The sequence below is a fragment of the Hemibagrus wyckioides genome, linkage group LG10, assembly GCF_019097595.1.
Source record: "Hemibagrus wyckioides isolate EC202008001 linkage group LG10, SWU_Hwy_1.0, whole genome shotgun sequence".
NCBI lineage: Eukaryota > Metazoa > Chordata > Actinopteri > Siluriformes > Bagridae > Hemibagrus > Hemibagrus wyckioides.
Genome location: NC_080719.1, coordinates 13,564,024 through 13,588,935, shown reverse-complemented (window position 1 = coordinate 13,588,935; position 24,912 = coordinate 13,564,024). Strand labels below are relative to the sequence as shown.

Genomic DNA, 24,912 nt, shown 5'->3' with positions numbered 1-24,912 from the left:
ACTCTGAGTCACAACTCAAATAAATATCATGCATTCACAATATAAAGAGTGAGTGAAGAATCTAAATAAAATAAAAATAAACCGATAAATAATAGATAAGCGTGCTATAAGTTCTCTGGTATGCGTGCACTTACCAACCAAATAAGATTCTTCAACACTCCTGTGCTAAACGCTTACTATAATAGGTTTTAGAAAGCAGTTTAGTAAAAAATAAAAGCTAGATTTGTTTAATATTGTTACATAAGTCTGTTTCATATAAAGTATAAAGAATCAGCTCAAGTCTTTTTTCAAGTCAAATATCATGACTGTGGGTGTTTTTTAGAAAATGTTTGTGGCCAGCCCTTACTCTGACTCCATCATGGCCCCTGACATGGACCCCCAGCCCGTGGAGACGGGTGGAGACGGCCTCATCTGGGTGGTGGGACCTGTCCTGGCTGTGGTCTTCATCATTTGCATCGTCATCGCCATTCTGCTCTATAAAAAGTGAGTGAAATGGATTGGGTGAGACTCTTGCATGAGGCACTGACTCAGATGTGAGCATAATTAATGAACACATGACAGTATGATATGTGCAACATAGGGATGTCACAATTCATTATCTATTAATGTGTACAGATTTCTACAGCAGCCAATAGTTTGGGAGTTTACAGTGATCTACACTAATTTGGCCCAAACAAGTTTACAGTTTTCCCTTTACCGTCAATGTCACATTCCCTGTCCCAAGAGTGTGTCTTCAATTTTGCAGTACAGCTGTTAGGCTAATGTAAAGCTGCATCTTGAAGCTGAAAGCTCCTCAGCACTAAATTACTATCTGGACAGTCTGAATAAGGCATTAGTTTAATGTCACACCTCATAAGCATCAGACTCAGGTAGGAGTTTGAAGCCTGAAACCTGCATTAGAAATGATTTGGATGATGATACAGTTCCAAATTCATTTATTCATTTTCAGCAAACTGCTGAGGTTCACAGTGGACCCAGAGTCTATCACAGAAGCACATGTTTTTGGGAGAAAACCGGAGAACACTGAGTGAACATGAAAAACTCACATACGGACAATAACCCGAGCTCAGGATCGAACCCGAGACCCTGGAGCTGTGATGCAGCAGCGTTACCATTTTAATATAAATGATAAAAACTGCTTCTGTATTAATGACGTTACCGAGGCAGCTGTGTGATCATTTATATGCAGCGGGCATGATGGTAAACCCAAGGCCATAAAATTATCTTACTTGTTTGCAGCATTAGTGCAAAGCTGAATAACTTGGGACACAGAATATGTCCTGGTTAACCGATTCCATTTGGGGTAAATTTTTCAATCTTAGCAGAGCGGTTAAATATTTAAACTGATGTTTCCTGGTGTACAACAAAGCACAGCCTAGTGGAAGTGAACTCAGCATTCTGAAATATTAAAGCTGAACAATGTCCTACTAGGCACAGTCGTGCCTCTGTGCACAGGTGCATGTGTGTATGTGATTTTTTAAACGGTTTTGTATCTCAGAGTGAGTGACTGTAAGATAGTGTTTCCCCTCCAGCTGCCCTTGATCCTGACCTTAACCGCTGTGAGATCATATAGTTCCACACTGAGCCATGAAACACACACTCCGCCTTTTACAGGTCGCTCCTGATGCAGATGAGTTCTCTCTGACACCTGCTCTGTGAATTTCAATGCGTCGTATTGATTCCCCCCCCCTTCTTTCTCCTCTTGTGTTATATATTTATTTCTCTCCTTGCTTTCATTGGAAACAGCAAACCTGACAGGTAAGGCTCTGCTGTACTTTATTGCTGTTTTCAAAACAAGACGAAACAAAAATAACCTGCCTCAGCATAAAGTGCTGGAATTAATTAGATGGGGGGAGCCGCATGCCACGAGGCGAAGTCTGCTCACGCTTAATACCACTTTCTCTTCTTGGCTTTGCTTTGTTGGGAGTCTGTTTGTGGAGTTGTGGAGTCTAGCTGTGCATGTCTATGGAGGGCCAATGTTTTGGTCTTTACATATGTGTGTGTGTGTTTGTGTGTCTGTGTGTGTGTGTGATTTTCTTTTTCAAGCAGCAAAAGGAAGGAATCAGAGCCACGCACCAAATGTCTGCTCAACAATGCTGAGATCACACCACACCATCCCACTGACCCTGTGGAGATGAGGCGCATCAATTTCCAGACTCCAGGTACACACACACAAACACACAGACCATCACACTGGGTGGACTCTGACATGCATACACAGTATGGGCTTTCATACACTGGAGCATTCCTGCCATGCATTCCTGGACTCCATTAGGTTTTACTCACACACAAACACAGACACACACACTGGGTGAACTCACACATGCGTACACAGTATGGGCTTTCACACACTGGAGAACTCCTGCCATGCTCTTTTAGCTTTTTAAATAATGCTGCAAAAAGCACTTTTCCTTTCGTGTATCAGCTGAACAATTCAAAACTGCAGGATTTACCTATCTTTATGGGGATATTCACTCTCCACCAAGAAGCCAAGATATACAGAATGCCAACAGACACACACACACATTATATCCTAACACATTTTCACATTTTCGTCCACAAGGCATGATTTACATTCTGTCAATAAACTCAATGAAGAAGAGTAGCAAGGAATTCCTCAGCTCATGTACACTCAGACAGTTTTGCTTATGGTTGCGATGGTATACTTCTCCTACTCCACATTACTACTTACAATATTTTCTGGGCCGTAAGTTTAAAGAAATTAACTGGACTATAAGATACTCACCCTAAATTGTCTTTTAAGTGTAATGCTTGTACTGTTTGTGCTGTTAAGGGGAAATAATCAACAGGAGTGATTCATTTCTATAATAACAGCACAAATCTAAAATGCTTTATTTCTCTCACACAACAGCAATTTATAATAAATTATTATTTTATTTCAATTTGAGAGAAGTTACTTTACGTTATAGCAGCATTGCTCCCTATTTTTGTGCTAATTCCTAACATCCGTCACTTCACTGTAGAAGTCAGAGCACCTGCTCGAGAGCAAAGCTGTGTCTTACAGTCCGGATAATACGCTACACTGAGCTGCACTCATCTGTGTGATTAATGGCAGCTGCCGCAGCTGCATGAGGCTGAAGCTGGACTTCTGCTGGCCTTCTGCATCAGAATGTCTCCGTCCCTACCGAGACAGTGCTGAGTGACTGTTCACCCTGGACCCTCTCTCTCTCTCTCTCTCTCTCTTTACTTTTCATTTATTACAGATAGAGTATTAAATTCATTTATATAAATGACATAGATCTGTCTCTCACACTTTCTCATGCTGCATCTGTTTCACTCTTTTTCTCTCTGTAGTATATGCTCTCTCTTTCTTCATCTCTTCCTCTCTCACTATCCTTCTCTTTCACTGCTTCTTGACCTATTTTTTCCTCATCCTCTGTCTTTCTTTTACTTACATTTTTCATGCTTTCCCCGTCTACTTCACTGTCTATCTCTTCTCTCTCTCTGTCTCTATCCGTTTCTGTCTCACTATCTCTCTCAGTTTATGTATGTCTCTTTCTTTCCCTCTTTAATTCTCTTCTCTTTATTTTATTCCTTGTTTCTCCTGTCCTCTTCCCTTCTCTCAGCCTTCTCTCATCTCTTCATCTTTCCCCTTGAGTTTCCCCTTGCATTCTATTTTACTCTCTCTCTCTCTCTCTCTCTCTCTCTCTCTCTCTTTCTCTCTCTCTCTCGCTCTCATCCATCTTTAGCCTCTGTCCATCAATGCCTCTCATTTTGCTCTCAATGACTCAGCCACTGTTGCTCAGTCTTGTATCTCTCCGTCCTCACAGAATAGAAGATAAAGAGAGATGAGAGAGAGAGAGAGGTGAAGACAGAGAGAAGGAAGAGGAGGGGGAGCCTCAGTAATCACTGCTCCATCCGGTGCTCTCTTACTAATGGTTGTAAAATGAGCAGCGTCGCTTTCATCTTGTTTGGGTTTTTTTTTTTCTTCTTCTTCTGCTCCATCCCTGCTTTATTCTCCATCATGAAAAAACAAGGTCCTTTTTAAAGCCGCATATTCACATTCCACTTTATTAATTGAGTCACATTCCTCATGGCTCGCATGGCATCCTGTCATACGGAACAGCGTCATTATCTCTGTGCACGGCGGATTTCATTTAAACGGATGTTTTAGGCCAATTACACTGAGCGCCTGAGTGTTGTGCAGACGCTTCCATTAGCTAATAGCGGTTATTGGTCAAACTAGACTTCACACACACACACCACATAACATGAGTACAGCACGGAATCAAATCTTCATTTCCACACACGTTTCATGCAGTGTGTGCACATGGGACATGGCGTTTATTAACAAAAATGTTTAGGCATTCTGTCAAATTATACAAAGTCAAAAATATTATCTCTGAAAGTTAGCTACACCTCTCAGGGTGTTTTTTAGTCTTTAACAAGTTTAAAATTTATTGTTTTTAATTTCGTCTTTCTACAATACCCCGTCTCAGTGTCTCGGTTATTCGGATTCATCCAGGCAGCAACTCTATAGAAACGTTAGCATTTCTGTAGTAACAGCTTCCACAGAGACGGGCTTCAGGTAACATAAAGCTGAGTATCATTTTGAAATGTTTTAAGAATTTGTTAGTATGGTGATATTTTCTGTCAGATTTTATTTTGTTAGTTTGAAAGGAGTCTCTGCTTTGTAACAGTAGGAGGTAAAGCTGGAATCTCCAGCACACAGGAGTTTAAGCTGCTGGGAAACAGACTGCACTTTCTTCTGTCTTATTAACTTCAAGACAGTAAGTAAAGGAAAGGACTGTTTACAGCTGCTGTAACATAAGTAATAACTGGATAATGTGGAAATTCTTTTAATTCTATAAACAGATTCTATAAACAGATCAAAAGAAAGATATATCATTTAACAATAAAAGAAATGCTGGCAAATTGCTGTTGTAGGGGGAATAAATGATACTGAAGCTGTACTTGTACTGTACTTGTACTTGCTGTACTGTACTTGTAGCTTCTTTCTTTCTGTCTTTCTTTCTTTCTTTCTTTTCATTTTGTTTGTTTTTCAGTAATATCATTTAAAGCAGGCAGTTAATATGGATGAGTGAGTGAATGCTGTAAGTTCATGTTAGAGAACATGGTGTTTTTTTGTCCCTGGAGCTTCATATCTGACCGCTTGCTCATGCCCGCATGAAATTGAAATCCTCCCACTAGCATTCTGGGTTTTTTTGTGTGTGTCCTGCGGGTCCCGGTCCAGATGCAAACCTCTAATCTCAGCCAGATTCCCTGTGAACCTTCCAGGCAAGCATTCTGAAAAAATGCTAAAAATAAATCAGGAATAGAGCACCTTGAATTCATTTCTGTATTTGTATCAGTAGCACATTATCTGTTGATTCAGTTTTCATATTGAGCTCCATCCTCAGCGTGGACGTGTGTGTGCTGCTGATGAGCGTCCCAGTGGGAGAAAGTCCACCATTATTCTCTTTAAGCTCATTTGTGTTGGGGCTTTACGAGGGGATGTGGCAGACTAATGAAGGGATTCCTCTCGCTCTCTTTCTCTCTCTCTCTCTAGCACATCCACCACACTCTCTGTCTCTCTCTCTCTCTACCACACACACAGTGTCTCTCTCTTTCTCTGTCTCTCTCTCTACCACATACACTCTTTATCTCATATTTGTCTCTTTCCTCTCTCAACAATTTCATTCTTATTCTATCACTCTGCACTATTCCTCTCCACCTCTGAAGGCAAATATACTTCCTTAAGTACCTGTTTTATGAGACAGACAGACACAAACACAGTAGGGGATGACATGTTCAGACTGAAGATTTGTTGATCCTGTCTCGTCCTGTCTGTGATTTTTCTCCATCAAAGGCAACACCAGGACATGTGTCTTCATTCTGCTCGTCTTCCTCGCTCATTACTAACCTTCTGTTTCACCAAAAGTCTTCATTCACACTCTTTCGCATAGAAGAACAAGTCAAACAACAACATGTAGATTCCCAGATATACCAGGTTTGATGGAAGACAGAATGCATCAGATGGTAAACGCTGGACATCTTGTCATCTGATTAGTGCATGCTGCACTAATCAGATGACATTTAAGTGTTTTCTGTCGAGTCATTTGTGTCGAGTAGGATTCACACACTAGACATAGGCGTCATCATGTTCTTCTTACATGAAGTGCTGTTCGGCCTCATGTCCTTTAGCTCTTACCTTTACTCTTGTCCCATGTGGAAGAAACAGGAGTTACAGATGTTCTTTATCGTATCCTTCATGGACTTCTGTATAAAAACAAAGTTCTGTATACTGTAACAAAAAACAGCGTTTTTTATTTTAAACAATTTAGGCTAAGGTTTCTTTTGTGTATAGTATGTGAACATCTGTGTCCAACCAATAACCTTACATTTCACCCTAGCAAGCAACAGAATGAGAAGAAACCATTCATCTTCTGCGTATTAGCAAACACAGAGCCATGGTTTCATCATCACAACCACATTAGTTAAACTCTATGCTAATTAGGGATCATGAGAAGCGACAAACGCAAATGATTGTTTATCTATCTATCTATCTATCTATCTATCTATCTATCTATCTGTCTGTCTGTCTGTCTGTCTGTCTGTCTGTGTCTCTGTCTATCTATCTATCTATCTATCTATCTATCTATCTATCAGCTCACTTTTGCTAGTGCAAAGCCCAACACGTACCAATTTTCACACTAATTAGAGCACTAGAGCTAGATATAGCTACTACTGTTTCTAATCAGAACAAAAACGAACGGTGAACAGGCCACGCCCACAAGAGGCGGCACTATCAGTTGCTTCAAGCAACACGAGGCAAACCTTCACTATTCAGTCCAAGCGTAAGGGAAGTGATGACTGTTTTGTGGTTTGTTTGCGTATTGTTTTGCATTATTATCAGTGTAATCCATTTTAATCTTCCTTTCTTGCATATTAAGAGGAGTTCTTGCCTTCTTGTCTGTTGTGCTGTTCTTTACAGATTCGGGTCTGAGCAGCCCTCTAAGCGAAGCCACTTTTGACTATGAAAGTTAGTTCCTCTTGCGTTTCTGCTTTTTGCATTGTTCCTGCTTAAACACATCTCTTTTTTCCTCCTCACAAGTTACACATTCAGCACTAATTTTTTTTTTGTAACACAACTTTGGTTGCTGGTTTTGTCCTTCACTCGGCTGATGGGTTGCCTGCTGTTAATCCACTTTAGAACCCTGATGTCACTGCTTGTGTGGGGACGAGGGGTTTTATTCACTCTCCTGTGTGTGTGTGTGTGTGTGACACTGTGCACTTTGTCCCTCACTTACATTCCCCCCAACAGACACACACACACACAAACCAAGGAGAAATCTAGTAAAAAATAATCAAGACTTTTGATTGAATGCACTCACACAGGGAAAAAAAGCAAGCTGTTTCTGCCAATTATCAAAACCTGACCTAGAGTGTGGAAATGTGTAATTGTGGGGGAGGGAAGGCTGTTGTTTCTATTGCGTTCGCTGATCGCATCTTGATTTCATGGGATAAAAGGACGACAGAGAACAGTGAGAGAGAGAGAGAGAGTGAGAGAGAGAGTATTCTGAGGAAAAATGAGGGGGATAAAACCTGTCCTTGAAAAAGACAAGCTCTGTCAGTCTGATATTGAATATCCTTCAAACAAATACCCACAGTCCTCAGTGGTGGGAAAAAGAGCAGTGAAAGCCGTTATTTGCTGCACTGAGAAATGGAAATACGTGTTAAGCAAAGAGTGTAAAATGAATGATACCTTGAGAGGGAAAAAAGATGAACAAAGATACAAGGGGTGAAAAATTGGTGGGAAAAGAATGGAAGCCTGTGAAGCCTATTATTATTATCATTATTATTATTATTGTTACTGAAGTATACGAGAAGGATGAAGGATACACTGAGCATGAAATGTAACGGTGCACATCCTCCATCTCAGCCCGGAGACCATGTGGCATTTAGAGCACAGCGCTACGAAGTGCATGGGAAATTGAGGACAGCTAATGTGATTATGCAGATTATGCATGCTTAATTAAATCACAGGAAGTTTCAGGGGAGAAAAAAAAGAGATGTCAACCTTTAGCCAACTTCTGACCTCTCTCTCTCTCTCAACAAAAGCCAAAAATGGCTAAAGCACAAGCCATAACTGTTGATATTAGGATTAACTTGCATAAATAGCCAAATAGATGAATGTCCTCCTCCCCCTTGTTTCCTATTTACATGGGCAGTGTTGTGCTGGTAATGGGATTAACTCCCAGCATGCTCAGCTGGTGTTGGCCTCTCTCTGGTTCATGGCTGAAAATATCATGCTGTATTTGTGTTAAACGACTGTAAGGGTATGTCATTCATAATATCCGCACTAATGACTGCCTGAGCTGTTGGTTTAAGGGGTCGGGATGGATTTAGGTGATGCTGTGGCTTGCTTAGCTTTGGCTGAAGTGAAGTGAAGCAGCGTGCACATGCAGTGTGTGACCCTGAAACTGTCCCAACCCAGGCCAGGGCTCCTGCACACACACCCAGAGGAACCTCCATTTAAAAAGTGCACTAAAACAAAGCTTTTGCTTTCATCGTCATTATATACAATTTCTTATTTAGCCATATACCACAGCGCTGCTGAATTTTCCAGACTGGTTAGTCAGAAGGTGTTGATCAGTTTTCTGTTCTAGCAGTTCAGACGGTTTTGGCTGGAAGGTTAACATTTTCATACTTTCCCATTTCTATAGTAAGAGCTTAGAGACTTGCATGGTAGACGCATAAACAACACAATCCTCAGATTAAAAATGTTTATAATCGTTGATATGACAATGTTTTCTGTAAGGAGACGGACATTCTTCATTTAAGGACTCCAATGCCACTGCTTTGTAACAGTAAAGCAATTTTTCCCCACGGTTTTCAAACATGGAAAAGACTTCAGGACAGAAGGCTGTGTTTATACAGGCTGCTACAAACATCCACACTATAAAACATAGCTATATGTATATGTAATGGATAAAATGTATGTGCCATACATTAATAAATACAAGCTACAGGCAGTTTGCTGTGGTATAAGAGGCATAAAATCCTTCAGATGTGCTATTATTACAAAAGAATGAACTTGATATGAAGCGTGATAACAGTAACTCTGCTTCATTGTTGATTCTTTTCCTATAACATCAAGCCCCCAAGGGTTCAAGTGTGTTCTTCCTTATGTTGTGAATGCTGCAATATTGTAGTTCATTTTCTAAGCCCTTTTCCTACCACGAATTGAATTACAGTAATATTAATTTCTATTGTGTGGTTATGGGGATTTAATCATTATGTTAGCGCAAAGTTAATGATGGTGTAACTTCCCAAATCCTCTAAGTGCTAGAGAAGCTGATCTACCATAAAAAAAACAGGGGGAAAGGCATATTACAATTAGTCTAATGCAAACATATACACAGCAGTAACTGCTAAAAGGCAATTATAAATAATAAAATTAAAAAAAAAGTAAAAAAAGGAATGAGAAAATGTTCAGCCCCAAAAGAAATAGAAGTCTTTTTTGTTGAGTCTCCTTTTCAGCCACTTAGACTAATTTCTTTCTCTTTTTTTTAATCTGCTTAAATGATTTGGTCAATACATTCTTTAGAGAACACACCTTCATCTTTCCTCCTGTGGAAAAAAATAGGAAAAGTTTGATTCCGGATGCACATTTGATTACATTCATTAAATATTAGTGGATTGGGAGATGCTCTTTGCAGCATGGGAAATATTTCTCAAAGCCAATTTTGGATTTGTTTCAAATCATTGATTCCCTAAATCAGTTTGAGAAGAGGGTATTTGTCAACAGGAAAGACCGATCCACTTTTTTGGCTGGCGCAGAGAGAGACATATGGCTGTGTCTATGCTGCACATATCAGCCGTTCAGAGAGCAGCCATCATGCTCTGGGGTATTGTTTTTTCTCTCCCTTTTTATTATCATAGAGCCCCAAAAAATGAATTTCATCACTGTGCTGCTATTGCGAAGCTATTAAAAGCCACTTTTCCCCGTAGCATTAAGAAGTAATTGGTCTGTGGTTTCTCCGTCACCTTAGCAATTGCCCATAGGTCCCCTCCTTTATATCCTTTGGATAAAGGCACTAGGGTTTTGTGTGTGTGTGAGCGCCCAGAGTGAGAAAAAAAAATGCAGAGCTCTGGCCTGGTCAGACAGCAGCCCCTAACACCAGCTGCTGTTTTATATTTTATATGTCTGGACTGACTTTCTGAATCTCTCTCTCTCTCTCTCTCTCTCTCTCTCTCTCTTTCTCTCTCAAACACACACATATGCACAGGCACACACACACACATACACAGACACACACACACACCAATTCATGGTATTTTGCTGTCTTCTGTATTTGACTGTGTGTCTTTATCTGCTGATGTAGGAATGATGAACCATCCGCCCATCCCCATCGCAGAGCTGGCAGAACACACCGAGCTGCTCAAAGCCAACGACAACCTGAAACTGTCACAGGAGTATGAGGTGAGCCCCTAAAATAACGTTTAACACTCGTTCTGGATTTCTCATTAATATGATGTTCGGTATCATTGGACAAAGAAGCCCTCGCGCTTTTGTTTTTCAACGTGAAATCTGACTGTTTTTTGTATTAAACAGCATTGAAACTGTGCCAGCAGTATCAGTGTCCCAATGTGGCATCAGCACAGCACACAGCTGCTAAATACTTACAGGAAAAAAGCAACACTAACCAACAAATTAGCACCAGAATCAAAATTTTAATCAAAATATTTCATTATGGTGGAATTTTGATGTTTTATAAGATGAATCAAACCATGTCATTTAAACACAGCTAAAAGCTGCTGTTACTCATCAGTTTATTACGTTAAACTTATACCACATCACGACTGCATGCTCAAATGTGATTGGTCAGAAAGTTCTCACTGTAACATGAACACTAATGACACATTTGGAAAGGTATGGCAGTCACACCACATAATCTAAGACTAATAATAAATTGATTTAACAACATGATTTTGTTTAACAAAAAAGTAAAAAACTGTTGAAGTTTATTGAATATTTATGGAAGGAGTTTTGGTTCTGTTTTTGTTAGAACTGTCTGTCTCAGTACCACTGTCCGTTTTCTCAGGACAGGCTGCACTGTGTGTGTGTGTGTGTGTCAGAGAGAGAGAGAGAGGGTGAGGCTGGTGAATCTCGGACAGAACAGAAACTTCCACAGCATTAAAATCTAACTATAAAACTGTTGTATCATTGATTGAATGTGTCATTCATTCATTAATTAAACTTTAATTCATTCATTCATTCATTAAACATTGTCATTTTGGGGATAATGCTGTGGTATAAGCAGAATTACACACCAGTGCCGTTATACAAAATTAATGCACTTTGGTGGGGTAGCAGCACTCAAAACACCAAACATGCCTAATTAATTAAATTACTGTTATTGTTCATTTAATGTTTGTATAAAAAGAGAGAATCTCATTCTGAGGATAGTTCAGTGCTATTACTCCAGGTCATAGACGTGATGGCACTGTCAAAAATGTATTTGGTCGGTTTTTACCTGAAGCTTTCCTTAATTTTCTAAAGCACTGACATCATCCACAGGTCATGTCTAATAAATGGTTGTCCTCTCATGGCTCAACCTGAAGCTTTGGATCTGTGTGAGCGCTGAGTCACAGAGCTGATCTGCTTTCAGAGACGCTGTTTAATCTTGAAATTTAATAAAGCATAATCATTTTTTCTGCTAAATATTTCTGGTATAACAGCATTAAGCAGTGATGGTAGGGGATTGTGGGTCGCCATGATAACGCATTGGACTAATTATTCACACAGCCACCATTAAAATAAGGATGAGGGGGAAATTATTGTCAGAAAATGAGCTCGATTTACATGGCAGCAAAGAATCTGTGGTCTGATGAAGAAATGCTGGCATACATAACAAACGGAATATGAGCAACAATGCTGATGCTAATACTGAACTCAAACTGAATAAATAGCTGAAAGCAATAGTAAAATGTCATTTTCTTGTAATTTGTGTGTATCTGGGCACAATGACGGAGTGCGTAGCGTCGCTGGCTCACAGCCCCAGGGTCCCTGCGCTTGGGTTATTGTCTGTCTGGAGTTTCACATATTCTCCATGTGTCTGGGTTTGTTTCCTCTGGTCTCTCCTCGCGCTTCCCGAAAACTTATTAGTGGTTGATTGTCTACTCAAGTGATGGCCTCACATCTAGTGATTGCAGGAAAGACTCTGGATTCACCCTCACCAGCATGCGGTAGTTACTGAGTGAATGATGTACAGTGCTGCCCCTGCTCTGTTCGAAAGGGATAGACAGATAGGACATCAGCTCAGCTCAGACGTGTAGAGAAATTTAAAGTGTGTGACTTGGGTAAATAAGCATAGCACAGCAACATTCCTCATATTCAGCTGGTAATTTAACACCTACAGTGTTCACTTAACACAAACAGAGACTTGATTGAAAACTGTAAGAGTCGCTTCACTCCTGTAATTAAACACTGGGGATTTAATATGTTGTTTTTATGAGTCGTGTTAGACGTTTTTTTCCCCCCACTAGTTCTCCGTCCACCGAATGTATAGTACTACGTTATATCAACAGCACTCACTGTCCTCCATCTCATTTATGAGCTCATGGCAGAGTGAACACATGTCCCATAAAGAGGATAGTCTTATTCAGTGGAGCTCAACGTTTTGAACATGAACCGCGCCTAAATGTTGGTTTTTACGACCTCGTTATAAAGTAGCATCATTAATCAAGTCCATTTTTTTCTATTATGAAGAAATCAATGTGGTGTGATTCGTTAATGTTAGCTGCACAGGTTTGAGTGCTGCAGTAAAAGGGGAAAAAAATGCAGTAAAATGACAAAGTCGTCCTCTGGAGGAGACACAGAAACACATCACATCACGGCTGAGAAAGAAGTGCCATTGCTTGTATGGACTCTCCGTCTCTCTCTGTCTCCCTCCAGAAAAATAAATGACCAAATTAAACGGAGAAGTGTAATTTTAATTTTGTTATTTACGTGATGAATGGCTGCTCATCGGGGCGCCTTAGTGTGCCAAGCGGAGCTCTCTGGTTCCTGAGTGATTGGTTTTTAGTCGCAAGCTGTGAAGGAGAAAGATGAGAGCGAGAGAGGCAGAGGGAGAGGAGGAGGGAGGGAGGTTATTCTTTGTAGCTCTTAAGGTCGGGGTGAGAAATCCCATTCCACGAGAGCCAGTTGTTCAAACTGTGTATTCCTGTTCAAACACCCGATTAAATTTGATTGATATTGATGATCTGACTCTGGGATGTTAGAGAGGAAGAAAAGATGGAGATGTGAGTGCAGTCTGTTCTGAGAATAGAATTTTTACCAGCTATTGCATTTCTAGATAGGAAGCTTTTCTCCTTGCTTATAAAATATTGCATATTATTATGTGGTTATAACTGGACAGGATGGTACAAATTGCAGGCAGCTATCATTTATGTTTCCCTCTTGGTAATGGTGAACAATGCCAGTGCCTGTAAAGGAGCAGTACTGGGCATGTTCTCTGTGTAGGAGGTATGATAACGCTGCTGTCCATCAGAGCATCCAATCATGAATGTCTGTGTGTTCATGTATGTGGAGGAGGATAATTAGAGTTTCCTCCAAATAACGCTGCATGAGTATCAGTGTGAAAAGGTAGTGTGGCGCTTGTGTCTGAGAGGAAGCTTGTGTTAGCCTCCCTAGCTGCAAGCTGTGATAGCTAGCTAGTGGGTGGGAAATGACAAATACCAAACTGGGAGAACATGGGGTATAAAAGGCAAACCCAGTTGTCATTAGATTGGTTTGTCCTTCTGTGGGAACCCATAACGGTTTCTCTTTTAAAAACTGTTCCATGTATAAACCTCTCTGTAAAACTAGACCTGCTAACATTCCACAGAACTTTTGGAACCAAGGAACCCTTTTATCTTTTTAAAAGTATAATACAGGATCTGTCCTCAGGTATAACCATAAACTAGCAATAGAGTAATAGCAATGCCTGGCAGTGTTCCCTTTTCATTTATATTTCATTTTATATGATGCAGAATGGGATACAACAGTAGACAAAGCCGGCACTTCAACTATTCTTGTGAAATATAGGTCTGAGGAATTAATAAGGTTGGCCTCATATCAGATTCAGTCCTATCAACTGAGCCAACAACTCAAAACATTCATCACTGTAATTTATACTTATGATACTAATGACATATTTAACCAAATCTACGTGGTGAATGAAATGTGTCGCTGATTGGTGGGATCGACTCCATCCTGCACAGTCACACTGTAGTGATGTGTCCCAGCCAGGAGGGGGCATCTAGCAAGAGCCTTGACAGTCCAAGCTTGAACAGGTTTCCACAATCACAACAGGAAAAACTGCTACATCCCCTTATTGGTCCTCATTTAGCCCCAGTTTTATTTTGCATGACCACAACTGTAAATGAAAACATCCTTCAAGGCCCAAAGATGGGCGGAAAAGAGAGAGAGAGAGAGAGAGAGAGAGAGAGAGAGAGAAAGAGGTAGAGAGAGAGAGAAAGAGGGAGAGCATGGGGAGAGTGCAGATGCAGAATCGTAATGGAATAGTAAATTACCCCAACAGGGAATAGAATATTTATGCAGAAATTCTTATATAGGGAATGTGATGGCATTTATCTTGCAAGCGTCAAGGCAGTGGGAAACCCCCTCCTCTTCTTCCCACCCTCCTCCATTTCCTTCTCGGGGCGAAGTGCAGAATCCTTTATCAATATTTCCACTGCTATTATTCACTGTCGAGGGAGTGATCTGTCTTAAAGCACCTGGCTAGTTGCTTTACAGTGAGACCAGACTAACGTTTAATTAAAGCACCACTCGGAATGTTTTTGTCACCTGTTTATCACTCTCTCTGGTGCTGTGGGTTTTTATTTACACTAATGGTATTGTAGCACAGCGTAGCCTTGAATGATTCCTCTCCTTCTCTTCCTACAGTCCATCGATCCAGGACAGCAGTTCACCTGGGAGCACTCCAACTTGGAGGTGAACAAACCCAAGAATCGCTATGCCAACGTCATCGCCTATGACCACTCCCGCGTCATTCTGGCTCCAATTGATGGTGAGAATCAACATAACTACACCACCCACAAAGCTCTTCTATTCATTTTCACAAATATGAAATTCACAGGGATTATATGGGGAACTCAGCTAAACTCTGAACTGATAATCAAGTCAAATGAACTGTTATTCATGCCCACTGAGCTGCTTATCATGTCAAATGAGATGCCAAATCTCAATGATCTATTAGTCATGTCTGAGGAGCTGCTAGTCAAGTCCAACGAACTGGTGGTCAAGCTTAATGAGCTGCTAGTTAAGTGCATTGAACTTCTGGTCACATCCAATGAACTGCTCCAGTGAACTGCTCATGAAGTCCACTGAGCAGCAGGTCAAGGAGAGGCATCCAATCACAAGCCAGCTAAAAATAATATAAATAAACTTTGGGGAAGATGATGCTTTGATGGGTTGAGACATTAGGGTCTTGGAGCTTCATGACTGAATGAAGACTGTTTACATTTCCTCTTCCCAATTTTTCTTCATCAGTGTTTCTTATTTTCATTTATCCTTGATTTTGTAGTCTCATTTGTGGCGCACTTCCTCGACAGCCCTATTAAAGCCAAGCCTTAACACAGCGTAACGGAATCATCCCAAAGACAGTGCAGTAAATACATAAATTACTCAAGTTTGAAATTTCTATTTTACAGCACGGTGATTTTGCCATTAGTCGCAGCAGTGGAACGATTCATGCACGCATTCGTCTTTTGTTCACTGAGCTATGACTAAAGCTGCGCACGTCGTCAGACAGAGGAGACGTGTTTCAACGTCACACTCTTTCTCCCTGATTGCTCGTTTTTGCCCGTTTCTCTGTTGTCATGGAGTGCGAGAGATGAACCCAGCCGAGAATTTCATTGCACTTTGTTTAAGCATGAAAACAACAATTTGGCAGCGCGGCCTCGTGTTTGTTGGCGCTGAGTGTATAATTAACTTGGCTGTGTCTTTTGTTGCTGTCTTATATTATTCTACAGAGTTTTGAATTGGAAGATGACCCCAGAAAACAGCAGGCACTGAAATGTTTTATGTGTTTGGTCTGTTATCAAATTACATTCCCATTTATTTATTTGGATGTTGCTTTTTTCAGTGTGGGGCAGAATCTAATCTCAGTAATGAAAAGCAGTGCTTTAAGGGCAGGCTCAAGCATCAACAGTGTCATAAAAGGCAAAATCTACAAACCAAAAAGGTTGTAGGAAAGAAGTATTCAACTAGAACTTGTGAAAATCTAGGGTTAGCATTAGCAAGAGTTAACAGTTACTTTCTGATGCTTAACCATTAGAGACTTTTGACTTGCTCTAGAGGCAGATGAGCTATCTTCTGATTTTGAATAAATGCATTATTCTTCGTCATTAACTTTGAATTACAGTTAATTTGCTTTGCTTTCAACAATCGATTTTTCTTTTTTATGCGTCATGTTGTAGCTTCAGTAATCAGAATGAAAAGGAGAGAAAATAATGAGTATAAAAATAACTAGTAAAATAACTTAGATGAGTAGAAAATAGGATCTGTTACAAAATTTCTGGTTCCACTATAAACTATAACAAAAAATAAAAAATAAACTATAAAATTAAAAAATAAAATAAAAAAAATTATAATAACAGGAATATTTTTTTTATTTAAATAAATGTTGTTAAATAAATATTGTTATGAATAACAATAATAATAATAATAATAATAAACCCAACTCTGGTTTTATTTGTTTTGGTGGTTTTTTTGTTTGTTTTGGTTATTTATTTATTTATTTATTTGGATTGTGGTCCTCTAGTGATGATCCTTGCTCTGAGGAATCTCTAAAAGATTTAGGGTTAGAAAACTAGAACACAATGATTAGAAACTCATCAGTAAGTCGACCTTTTAATTTTAAGTATATATTTTTTCCATTTCCTGCTTTGTAGGTGCTGTAGATTAGGAAATAGTTTCAGTCTTAAAAACTGCTCAAATTGCAGAGCATAAAACTAGCTTTAGCTACATTTGCAATGAAAATTGAAACTGATTTCATGGGCAATAAATCATGTCACTCTTAATAAATACGTATAAATTCATTACAGTAAACTGTGCTTAGTATTTAACACATCCATAAATGCATACGCAGTGAGGAGAAAGAAACACAATCATGACAAAATTAAAGGAATAAACGTTAATAAATGAATCAATTGTATGCATTAAGAGGCTTCGACTAGTTAACCATTGTATATTTTTTGCACCAGTCCTCGATCATTGTGTTATTCCTTTCATCTACAGAGCGCTGTAGTGTAGGCCATGGAAAGAAGAGGAGCTGCTTTAGGGGAAATTTACAGCTAGCTGGAGATGACAGGCTGCTATGGCACAGAGCCTCGTCTAATTCCAGCTTGTAGCACCATCTGAATCAGGCACTAAATCACACCACTATATGCCACGGGCCACCAGATGAGAAAGAGAGTGAGAGAGACAGAGAGACTCAGGCTTGATGGCTTGTCTTCATGGGAATTATTTTGTATAATGGATAACACTGCCTCAGCGTCATGTCAGTGCAGCCCAAACCTCGGTTTCTCACCAGCTCCCAGAATAACACAGTAACCACAGCTACTGTTTCAGCCCCAGCTCAGTTGTTTTGGCTCAAGCATGTCTAACCAAAGTTTCCACCATTTTTTTCCCTACTCTGCATTCCCAGGCATCGCAGGCAGCGACTACATCAACGCAAACTATATTGATGGCTACAGGAAGCAGAACGCCTACATCGCCACACAAGGCCCGCTGCCAGAGACATTCGGGGATTTCTGGAGGATGGTGTGGGAGCAGAGAGCAGCTACTGTTGTCATGATGACTCGCTTAGAGGAGAAGTCACGGGTAAGACTCGTAAAAGACCATATACCTGCATTAATATACCTTACCTATTAGAGCATTAGAAGGTAAGCACTATTCAAGCCACCACTCCACTGGTGCATATTATCCAGATGCAAGTGCCCTCATGGATTTGCACTGATTTTAAAGATATATTTTATTAATATACATCACAGAGTTAACTTCCCCTAATTTTTCTGCACATAAAGATGCAATGACCTGAAACTAGTGGTATGAATTTTTCTTTTTCCAATTCATAAATCTTGAGTTTTTTAAATGATTTTTTTTTATTGAATATGTTACTCGAAACCACATGTCAGATATAAATAATATAATAAAGTATATTGAAATCGATATAATAAAATAATAATTATTATAATATAATCAATCCTAACAGACATACAATTATGTTTCTTTATTTGGAAACATTTACAATTCCCCAAATTTTTCAGTTTGTTCCAGAACTGGATTCAGAACTGGAATTTGCTGTAAAACTGACAATTTTGAAGGTTTAAATAATCTACATGGTAAAAGTTTGGACGTTTCACAAGAACACTGGAATGGAAATCTCAGTGTGAAGCAGAATATTAAACACATTTCTTCCTGCAACATGACACATTTTTGAGTGAAACTGCATCCTCATGTGGGAATAAAAACTTTGGACTCTAGTCATCAGTGTAGTCCATTGTGGAGAACTGTTTGCTTCCTGCAGCAACACTGGCACCCATGTTGGAGAAGGTGGTGACATTCATGTTAACGTCGCTGCATGCGAGTTGATGTTGATGTCACCGCCACTGCTGCACAAGCTGCCGACTCTTCTCTTGTTTAATGACAGCTGTGTGGTGGAGAGGGAGGAGAAGCATGACATGATGTGATTTTTTTTGTTTGTTTGTTTGTTTTTGTAACCCTCATGTGAGTGCACATAGTCATGGCTTCCCACTACTTAAAGCTAAAACCTTTTGTAACTGTGTATATGATACGGACTAAAACATGATAAAAGTGTGCTGTTACGAGAAAATAAACAGGTTGCATTACTGCTTGTTATTTATTTTATTATTATTATTATTTATTTTAACTTGTACGTTAATAAAGAACTAAACAGTAATATTTATTGTCAAATTAATATTAATATTTAGTGGGATAATTTACTGAGACAGGCTGTTTGTCATATTACAGACAAAGCGCAAACTTGAATCTTGAAGACTTTCCTCCTTAAATCTGTTTATGTTTGTATGAACGTCTACCATACCAGTCCCTTTTGTGTTTTTCACTGTAATAATGAACGTCACCTCACAATTATTTCTCTCGAAAACTTTAAAACTATCATTCGCATCGTGTCATTTCAGAAGGAGAGAAACTGCTCACAGGTCCAGAGTTTTTTGCCCTGTCATGGATAATAGTAGAACCTGTTGACACCTATTTCTTCTACGCTGATAATACTCTGTTTTCGGAGAGAGCTGGTCAGAAACTGTTTAAGTACTTCCATTAGTGTCTTATAGTTTTTACGCGAGTACTTTCGATGACAAGTGTCTTGTGAAAAGCAGGGTGGTTCACGTCACACATGGATAGACATAATCTTTGTACAAATGTCAGCTCTGGCTGAGCGAGTGAGAAAATAGTGTGTGCAGAAAGAGGGAAAGATCATAGGCGACAATTATCTCTCACTTCCGCCCGGCTCGCAAGGACCATTTAGCAAATACAGAGGAAGACAGAGTAAGTGACAGAGAGACAAGTGGAGAGAGGAGAATCCCTCAGTGGGTGGCTTTTCTTTCAACAGCTAGAATCCCAGCACCTTGGGCACCTCATTTACCTGATAGCCAATCCCACTCCTTCACAAAGAGCATTAATTAGAACCTGCTTAGCATGGCCTAAAATTATTCCACAGGAGGTCTGCAACACATTACTCACAGGGGGGTCTGTCAGTGCAGGAGAAACTTTCACAGGTTGGTTGACCTTAATTTGAGCCTGAAGATGATGTTATGATATAATGTGCTGTAAGACAAACATCGTGCTGTTCTAGGAAAACAGTCAACGTCATTGTTACCATCCTGAAGTGGATTATTCCTTATAGATATGTTTAAATTAGTACAAGCAGTTGTTTGCTTCCCTGCCCCTCTTTTTTTTATTCTTATCAAGTTAAACTGAAACTCTGTTTTCTGTCCTGACTTTCCCATATCAAAAACTGTATATGGGACAAAGCTCTGACACTGGAGTCTCTGTCCTTAAATGTTAATTGTTAAATAACAGATAGTAACAGCACCTCTCTTTTTACCTCTCTCTTAAAGTTAATAAGACAAAAGAAATGCAGCTTCTCGTGTTATGGAGCGTAAACTCCTCTGTCCTGAAGATTTCTAAAGATTTTGAGGTGGTTAGAAATGAGGATGCAGAGGCACTCACTGGTTTGGCAGATGCTTGTCCTTCAACTCATCCATCAGTGTGTGATCAAGTCTGAGTCTTTTCTGCGTCTCTGTGAGCGAGGAGAAACTGGATTTGTCATATGCCTTACATCCAGATTTCTGTTTTTTTTAAACACTAAATAGATGTAGTTGAATTTTTTAGTCAGGTCACTTCAGGTGCTAGGAACTCTGGGTAAACCTCAGTGGACTGTGCCTGTTTTATATTCATAATCCTATTCTCATTCATATTCATGTTTTCCTCATGTTTGCATATTCAGATAAAGTGCGATCAGTACTGGCCGAGCCGAGGGACGGAGACATACGGCATGACCCAGGTCACCCTGCTGGACACCATCGAGCTGGCCACCTTCTGCGTACGCACCTTCTCCTTACACAAGGTAGGATTCAGCACTAAAAATAAGACTCCTGGGTGCATGCTGTTATAGGAAAATAATCCATGGTGTTGAGATGTGTGATGGGTTTCACTGCAAAGCTGATTATTTTCCTACAAATGATTTAATACTGTTTTAATTTCACATCTCTTTTTCTTTTATTAATGAAAGAATTTATTGAAAACATTATAGTTTTTATCCATTTATACATTTAATGTGGTGGCAAGTTAGTTTCTCTCCTCACTTATCACTTATTAAAACTCAGTTTGTCATTTTACAAAGCGTTGTTGACCAATCAGAATTGAGTTTTTGTATATACTGAAGCAGTGCTGAATGAATTTAAAATGAATACTTGCATATCACATTAGTTTCATTTGTTTCTGTTTGGTCAAAGCTGCACTGAATAAATGGAACTGTTTATACATTTATGGCCTGATTTCCACTCTGCTTATTATCGAGGATGGAGACATTATTAATACATGATCAAAGCCGCAACTGCTGCCATCCTTAACGCTTACAATAATATATTAGCATTAGCATTATTGATGAGACTTCAATCATCAAGCACAAGGCAAATATCCTGAATAAAATGTTATTTTACATTAAACAGTGATTTCTGAGTCAACCATTAAGAATCTCTATATTCAGGTGTTTGTCCTCACTGATTATTGAGGATTTACTTCGAGTCATGGATTTAATAAACGTTAGTTAATGTTAGTTTTCGATACTTAGTTAACAATTAATGTTAACTCCTTGCATTCATCTTTATTAAATTAATTAGATTGAAGTTTAGCGATTAAAGTTTAATCTCTGTTTTATCTTGTTTACTCGAAACGGCTCAGCAGCCTTGTTGGAAGAAATATTGTTCACACATACCCCAGAGCTATCAGTTTTTCCACACTTAGGCTGTAATTACACAGCTTTTTATTTAAGCTTAAATCCTTTCACTACAGGAAAATGGACATGAACCTGTGCCAAAGATGGACGTGCAACAGAAATAACTTCCTTCTTGCTTAAATCCAGCAGGCCAAAAGCTGGTTATTAGCTTTATAAGCAACAAAAGCCTTGTCTCGCTCTCTCTCTCTCTGTCTCTCTCTGTCTCTGTCTCTCTCTCTCTCTCTCTCTCTCTCTCTCTCTCTCTCTCATATATACACTCACTCAGCACTTTCCCTCAGGAGTTGGGCACATTGCTCTGCAGGGGGCTCGACACACTCAGTCTGTAGATTAGGAGAAATAAACAGGAAGGCTAGATGTGAAGAGGTGAGGCGTGCCTAAAGGCTTTCTCCTGTCCTTCCCTCTGTGTACGTCACACACACTGTCACACACACACACACGTACACACACACACACAGAGATGTAACCTTTATGCCATGTCTCTGTTCTGAGAAACACACTCAGGAGGTAATTGGCAGCCTGCTACGTGCAAACGCTTAGCGGTCGAGTAGACAGAGAGTGAAAGGGGGGCACTGGGTTTTACAGTCACAGTGGAGCTGAATACAGATGCACAGTAAAGCCTTTCGTGCTGAAGACAAATATTTAGTTTTTGTTCTAGTGGAAAATAGGAATTCTGGCCCTTTTTTGCTTCAAGATAGCTGCTGTCAGATTAGAAGTCCTTAAGTATGTGTCTATGTTTTTATATCTTACTAGGGACCACATGTCCCAACAGTCAGTGTACATTTTTCGGGGACATTTAGCTAGTCTCGATGTGGGAAGTTGTTTATTGTTGTAAAAAAAAAAACCTGAAGCATTTATTTAAAACAAACAAATTATTCTTTTTGTTTGCTGAGGTTAAGGTTATGGTTAGATTTAGGTGTAGCACAGCATTAATTAGCTGCTTTAACAATTATGTCAGCGGAAGGTCCTCACAAGGATAATACAAAGTCATACGTACTTTCACATAATCACACAGTGCTGCAGAAGAGTGTAAAGAAAAACTAGGGCAAGGTGGATTTAATTACCTCGATTATTTATTCATTTATTCAGAGGAGCTTCTGTCAGGCACTAAAAAGTAAAATCTAAAATCTTTGTTGTCTCTTTGTTTTTCTCTTTCAAGCTCACTGAGATCCTTTCTTCTCTCCATGGCAGGCTTCAGACCAGCAGTGTCCTTCTGTGTGTGTGTGTGTGTGTTAATGCAGTCAGTGCATTGCAGTAATGGACATGACAGAGACAGGAGGACACAATTTGGGTATTAAATGTGTAATGTGTAATTACATACTGTACTCTCTCTGGCTCTACAGAATGGTTCTAGTGAAAAGCGTGAGGTTCGTCAGTTCCAGTTCACAGCGTGGCCGGATCATGGCGTGCCCGAGTACCCAACGCCCTTCCTGGCATTCCTGAGGAGGGTAAAGACCTGCAATCCACCTGACGCAGGGCCTATCATCGCTCACTGCAGGTGAGTTTCACATTTATTTTCGTCACCTGTCAGTTTCCACCAACCACTCATACACAGACTACAGCCGGGGAGAATAAAGGCTCATATGTGTTTCCTCTGAGAACCATGAAGCCAGCCAGCTGCATTTTTAACAATCTGCTGCTTCAGCTGCGTCTCAAGGCAGTGTAAATTTTGCATCCATGACCTCACAGATGTCCACGATTGGCTAGTGTCAGATTAATTGACAGGGGTGAGAGTAACACCATCCTTCCCACTTAGAGAGCATGACCAGTTTTGCTCGCTTGGCTACTGGCTACTTTTGGAATTGAAACTTACCTTCTCTTAATAAGAGGGTGAACAATTTTCTGTTGCACCACTCAGCCTTCTAGACTAAATATATATCACTGTAATAGGTTTTGAGCTGCATTTCCTCTATTAGTTTTCTTCCATACTTAATATGCGAGTGATATGAATAATTAATTATGCATTTTGATTGGTTTGCCAGTGATGGATTTGATGCCACTTCAAAGCAACCAAGTTTTATTGGGTCTCCAGTTGGTGGTGTTGGGGTTCAGGCAGGATTTTATGGCTATAGTCAGGTTAGATTTTGGATATATAAAGCTCCTTTAACCTTCAGCTGCAGAGTTACAGTAACACAGTGAGACAGCGCAGAACAGCTGAGAGCATCTTTTTCTCATCTAAGTCCATTTATATGCTAAGTCTCCTCCCGCCTATGTGATAGATCAAGGCTAAATTTGGAAAATCGACTCTGACTTGTGACCCACTATAAACCCCACACCTGCACCTCGCATCTAGACCTACAGTCTAAATTTATCCCTTGCCAGTGTGCACCTACTGGGGATTTATAATGATAAAATGAATCCTTAATGGGTAACAATGTAGGGTAGTTTTTCACTAAACTTCTTGCCAGCTGTGTGGCTCAGCCCTGACTCACTCATCACTCTGCACTATTTGTGTGTGTTTAGTGCCGGCGTGGGCCGCACCGGCTGCTTCATTGTCATCGACGCCATGCTGGAGCGCATCAAGCACGAGAAAACGGTTGACATCTACGGTCACGTGACCCTGATGCGAGCTCAGAGGAACTACATGGTGCAGACGGAGGATCAGTACAGCTTCATCCACGACGCCCTGCTGGAGGCAGTCGCCTGCGGCAACACAGAGGTCCCCGCCCGCAGCCTCTTCTCTTACATACAAAAACTGGCTCAAGTGGAGACCGGAGAGCACGTCACAGGCATGGAGCTGGAGTTCAAGGTAACACGCTAAAACACAACTCTAGTGATTCCTGAAATGAACCTGTATGACTCGAACAACGCATTCTGTATTTGGTAGAAAGATGAGTACAGGGAAATGTGGCAGAAGGACTACAGGATTTTCACATGCAGCACTTAATCCGTTAATAATCTGATTAAATAATCCAATCAGAATATAAAATCCATCAAATACACCTAAATTGGATTTAATCATATCAGCTTAATCCAAATTAAATTTCAATTTCTGAGCTGAATTCATATAATAATGTATTTTATCCACCATTAATGATCAGGTAAACCCTTGAATTCATCTTTTATGAACTAAATAAGATCTGCATGCTCATTTGTGTCAGTGTGAGTAACATAGACTATGAAGTGTGGAGAAGAAACTTTTGAATGGTTTCAAAATATACAAAGTCAGAGGTGCGAAAGGTTCAAAGCAACCATCTGCTGAAGAAAGAGATTTCCTCCGGATATCTCTCATCAGATCCAGGATGTCGTTACAGGACACTAATTCCACAAGTAACACACATCTGCAGGTACTGAAGGTTTGACATTTAAATGCTGATTCGTTCAGCATGCACAGATGGGATCTGTCACAAATCACACACCGTGCACTTTATTCTTCTACCAT

General features: G+C 39.9%; 1 protein-coding gene across 12 annotated transcripts in view; it reads left to right on the top strand.

The window, feature by feature from the left end:
- ptprsa (protein tyrosine phosphatase receptor type Sa) overlaps nucleotides 1-24,912 on the top strand; it is a 214,242-nt gene that overhangs the window by 175,880 nt on the left and 13,450 nt on the right. For 6 of the 12 annotated variants that reach the window (XM_058400387.1, XM_058400389.1, XM_058400384.1 and 3 more), the window contains 9 exons: nucleotides 323-483; nucleotides 2,047-2,162; nucleotides 6,956-7,003; nucleotides 10,350-10,447; nucleotides 14,915-15,038; nucleotides 17,679-17,854; nucleotides 20,523-20,642; nucleotides 22,874-23,028; nucleotides 23,994-24,279. In XM_058400387.1, coding sequence (XP_058256370.1) covers nucleotides 323-483; nucleotides 2,047-2,162; nucleotides 6,956-7,003; nucleotides 10,350-10,447; nucleotides 14,915-15,038; nucleotides 17,679-17,854; nucleotides 20,523-20,642; nucleotides 22,874-23,028; nucleotides 23,994-24,279 — 1,284 coding nt within the window. The remainder of the gene's footprint in view (nucleotides 1-322; nucleotides 484-2,046; nucleotides 2,163-6,955; nucleotides 7,004-10,349; nucleotides 10,448-14,914; nucleotides 15,039-17,678; nucleotides 17,855-20,522; nucleotides 20,643-22,873; nucleotides 23,029-23,993; nucleotides 24,280-24,912) is intronic. The other 6 variants (XM_058400391.1, XM_058400392.1, XM_058400395.1 and 3 more) reach the window with 3 other exon arrangements.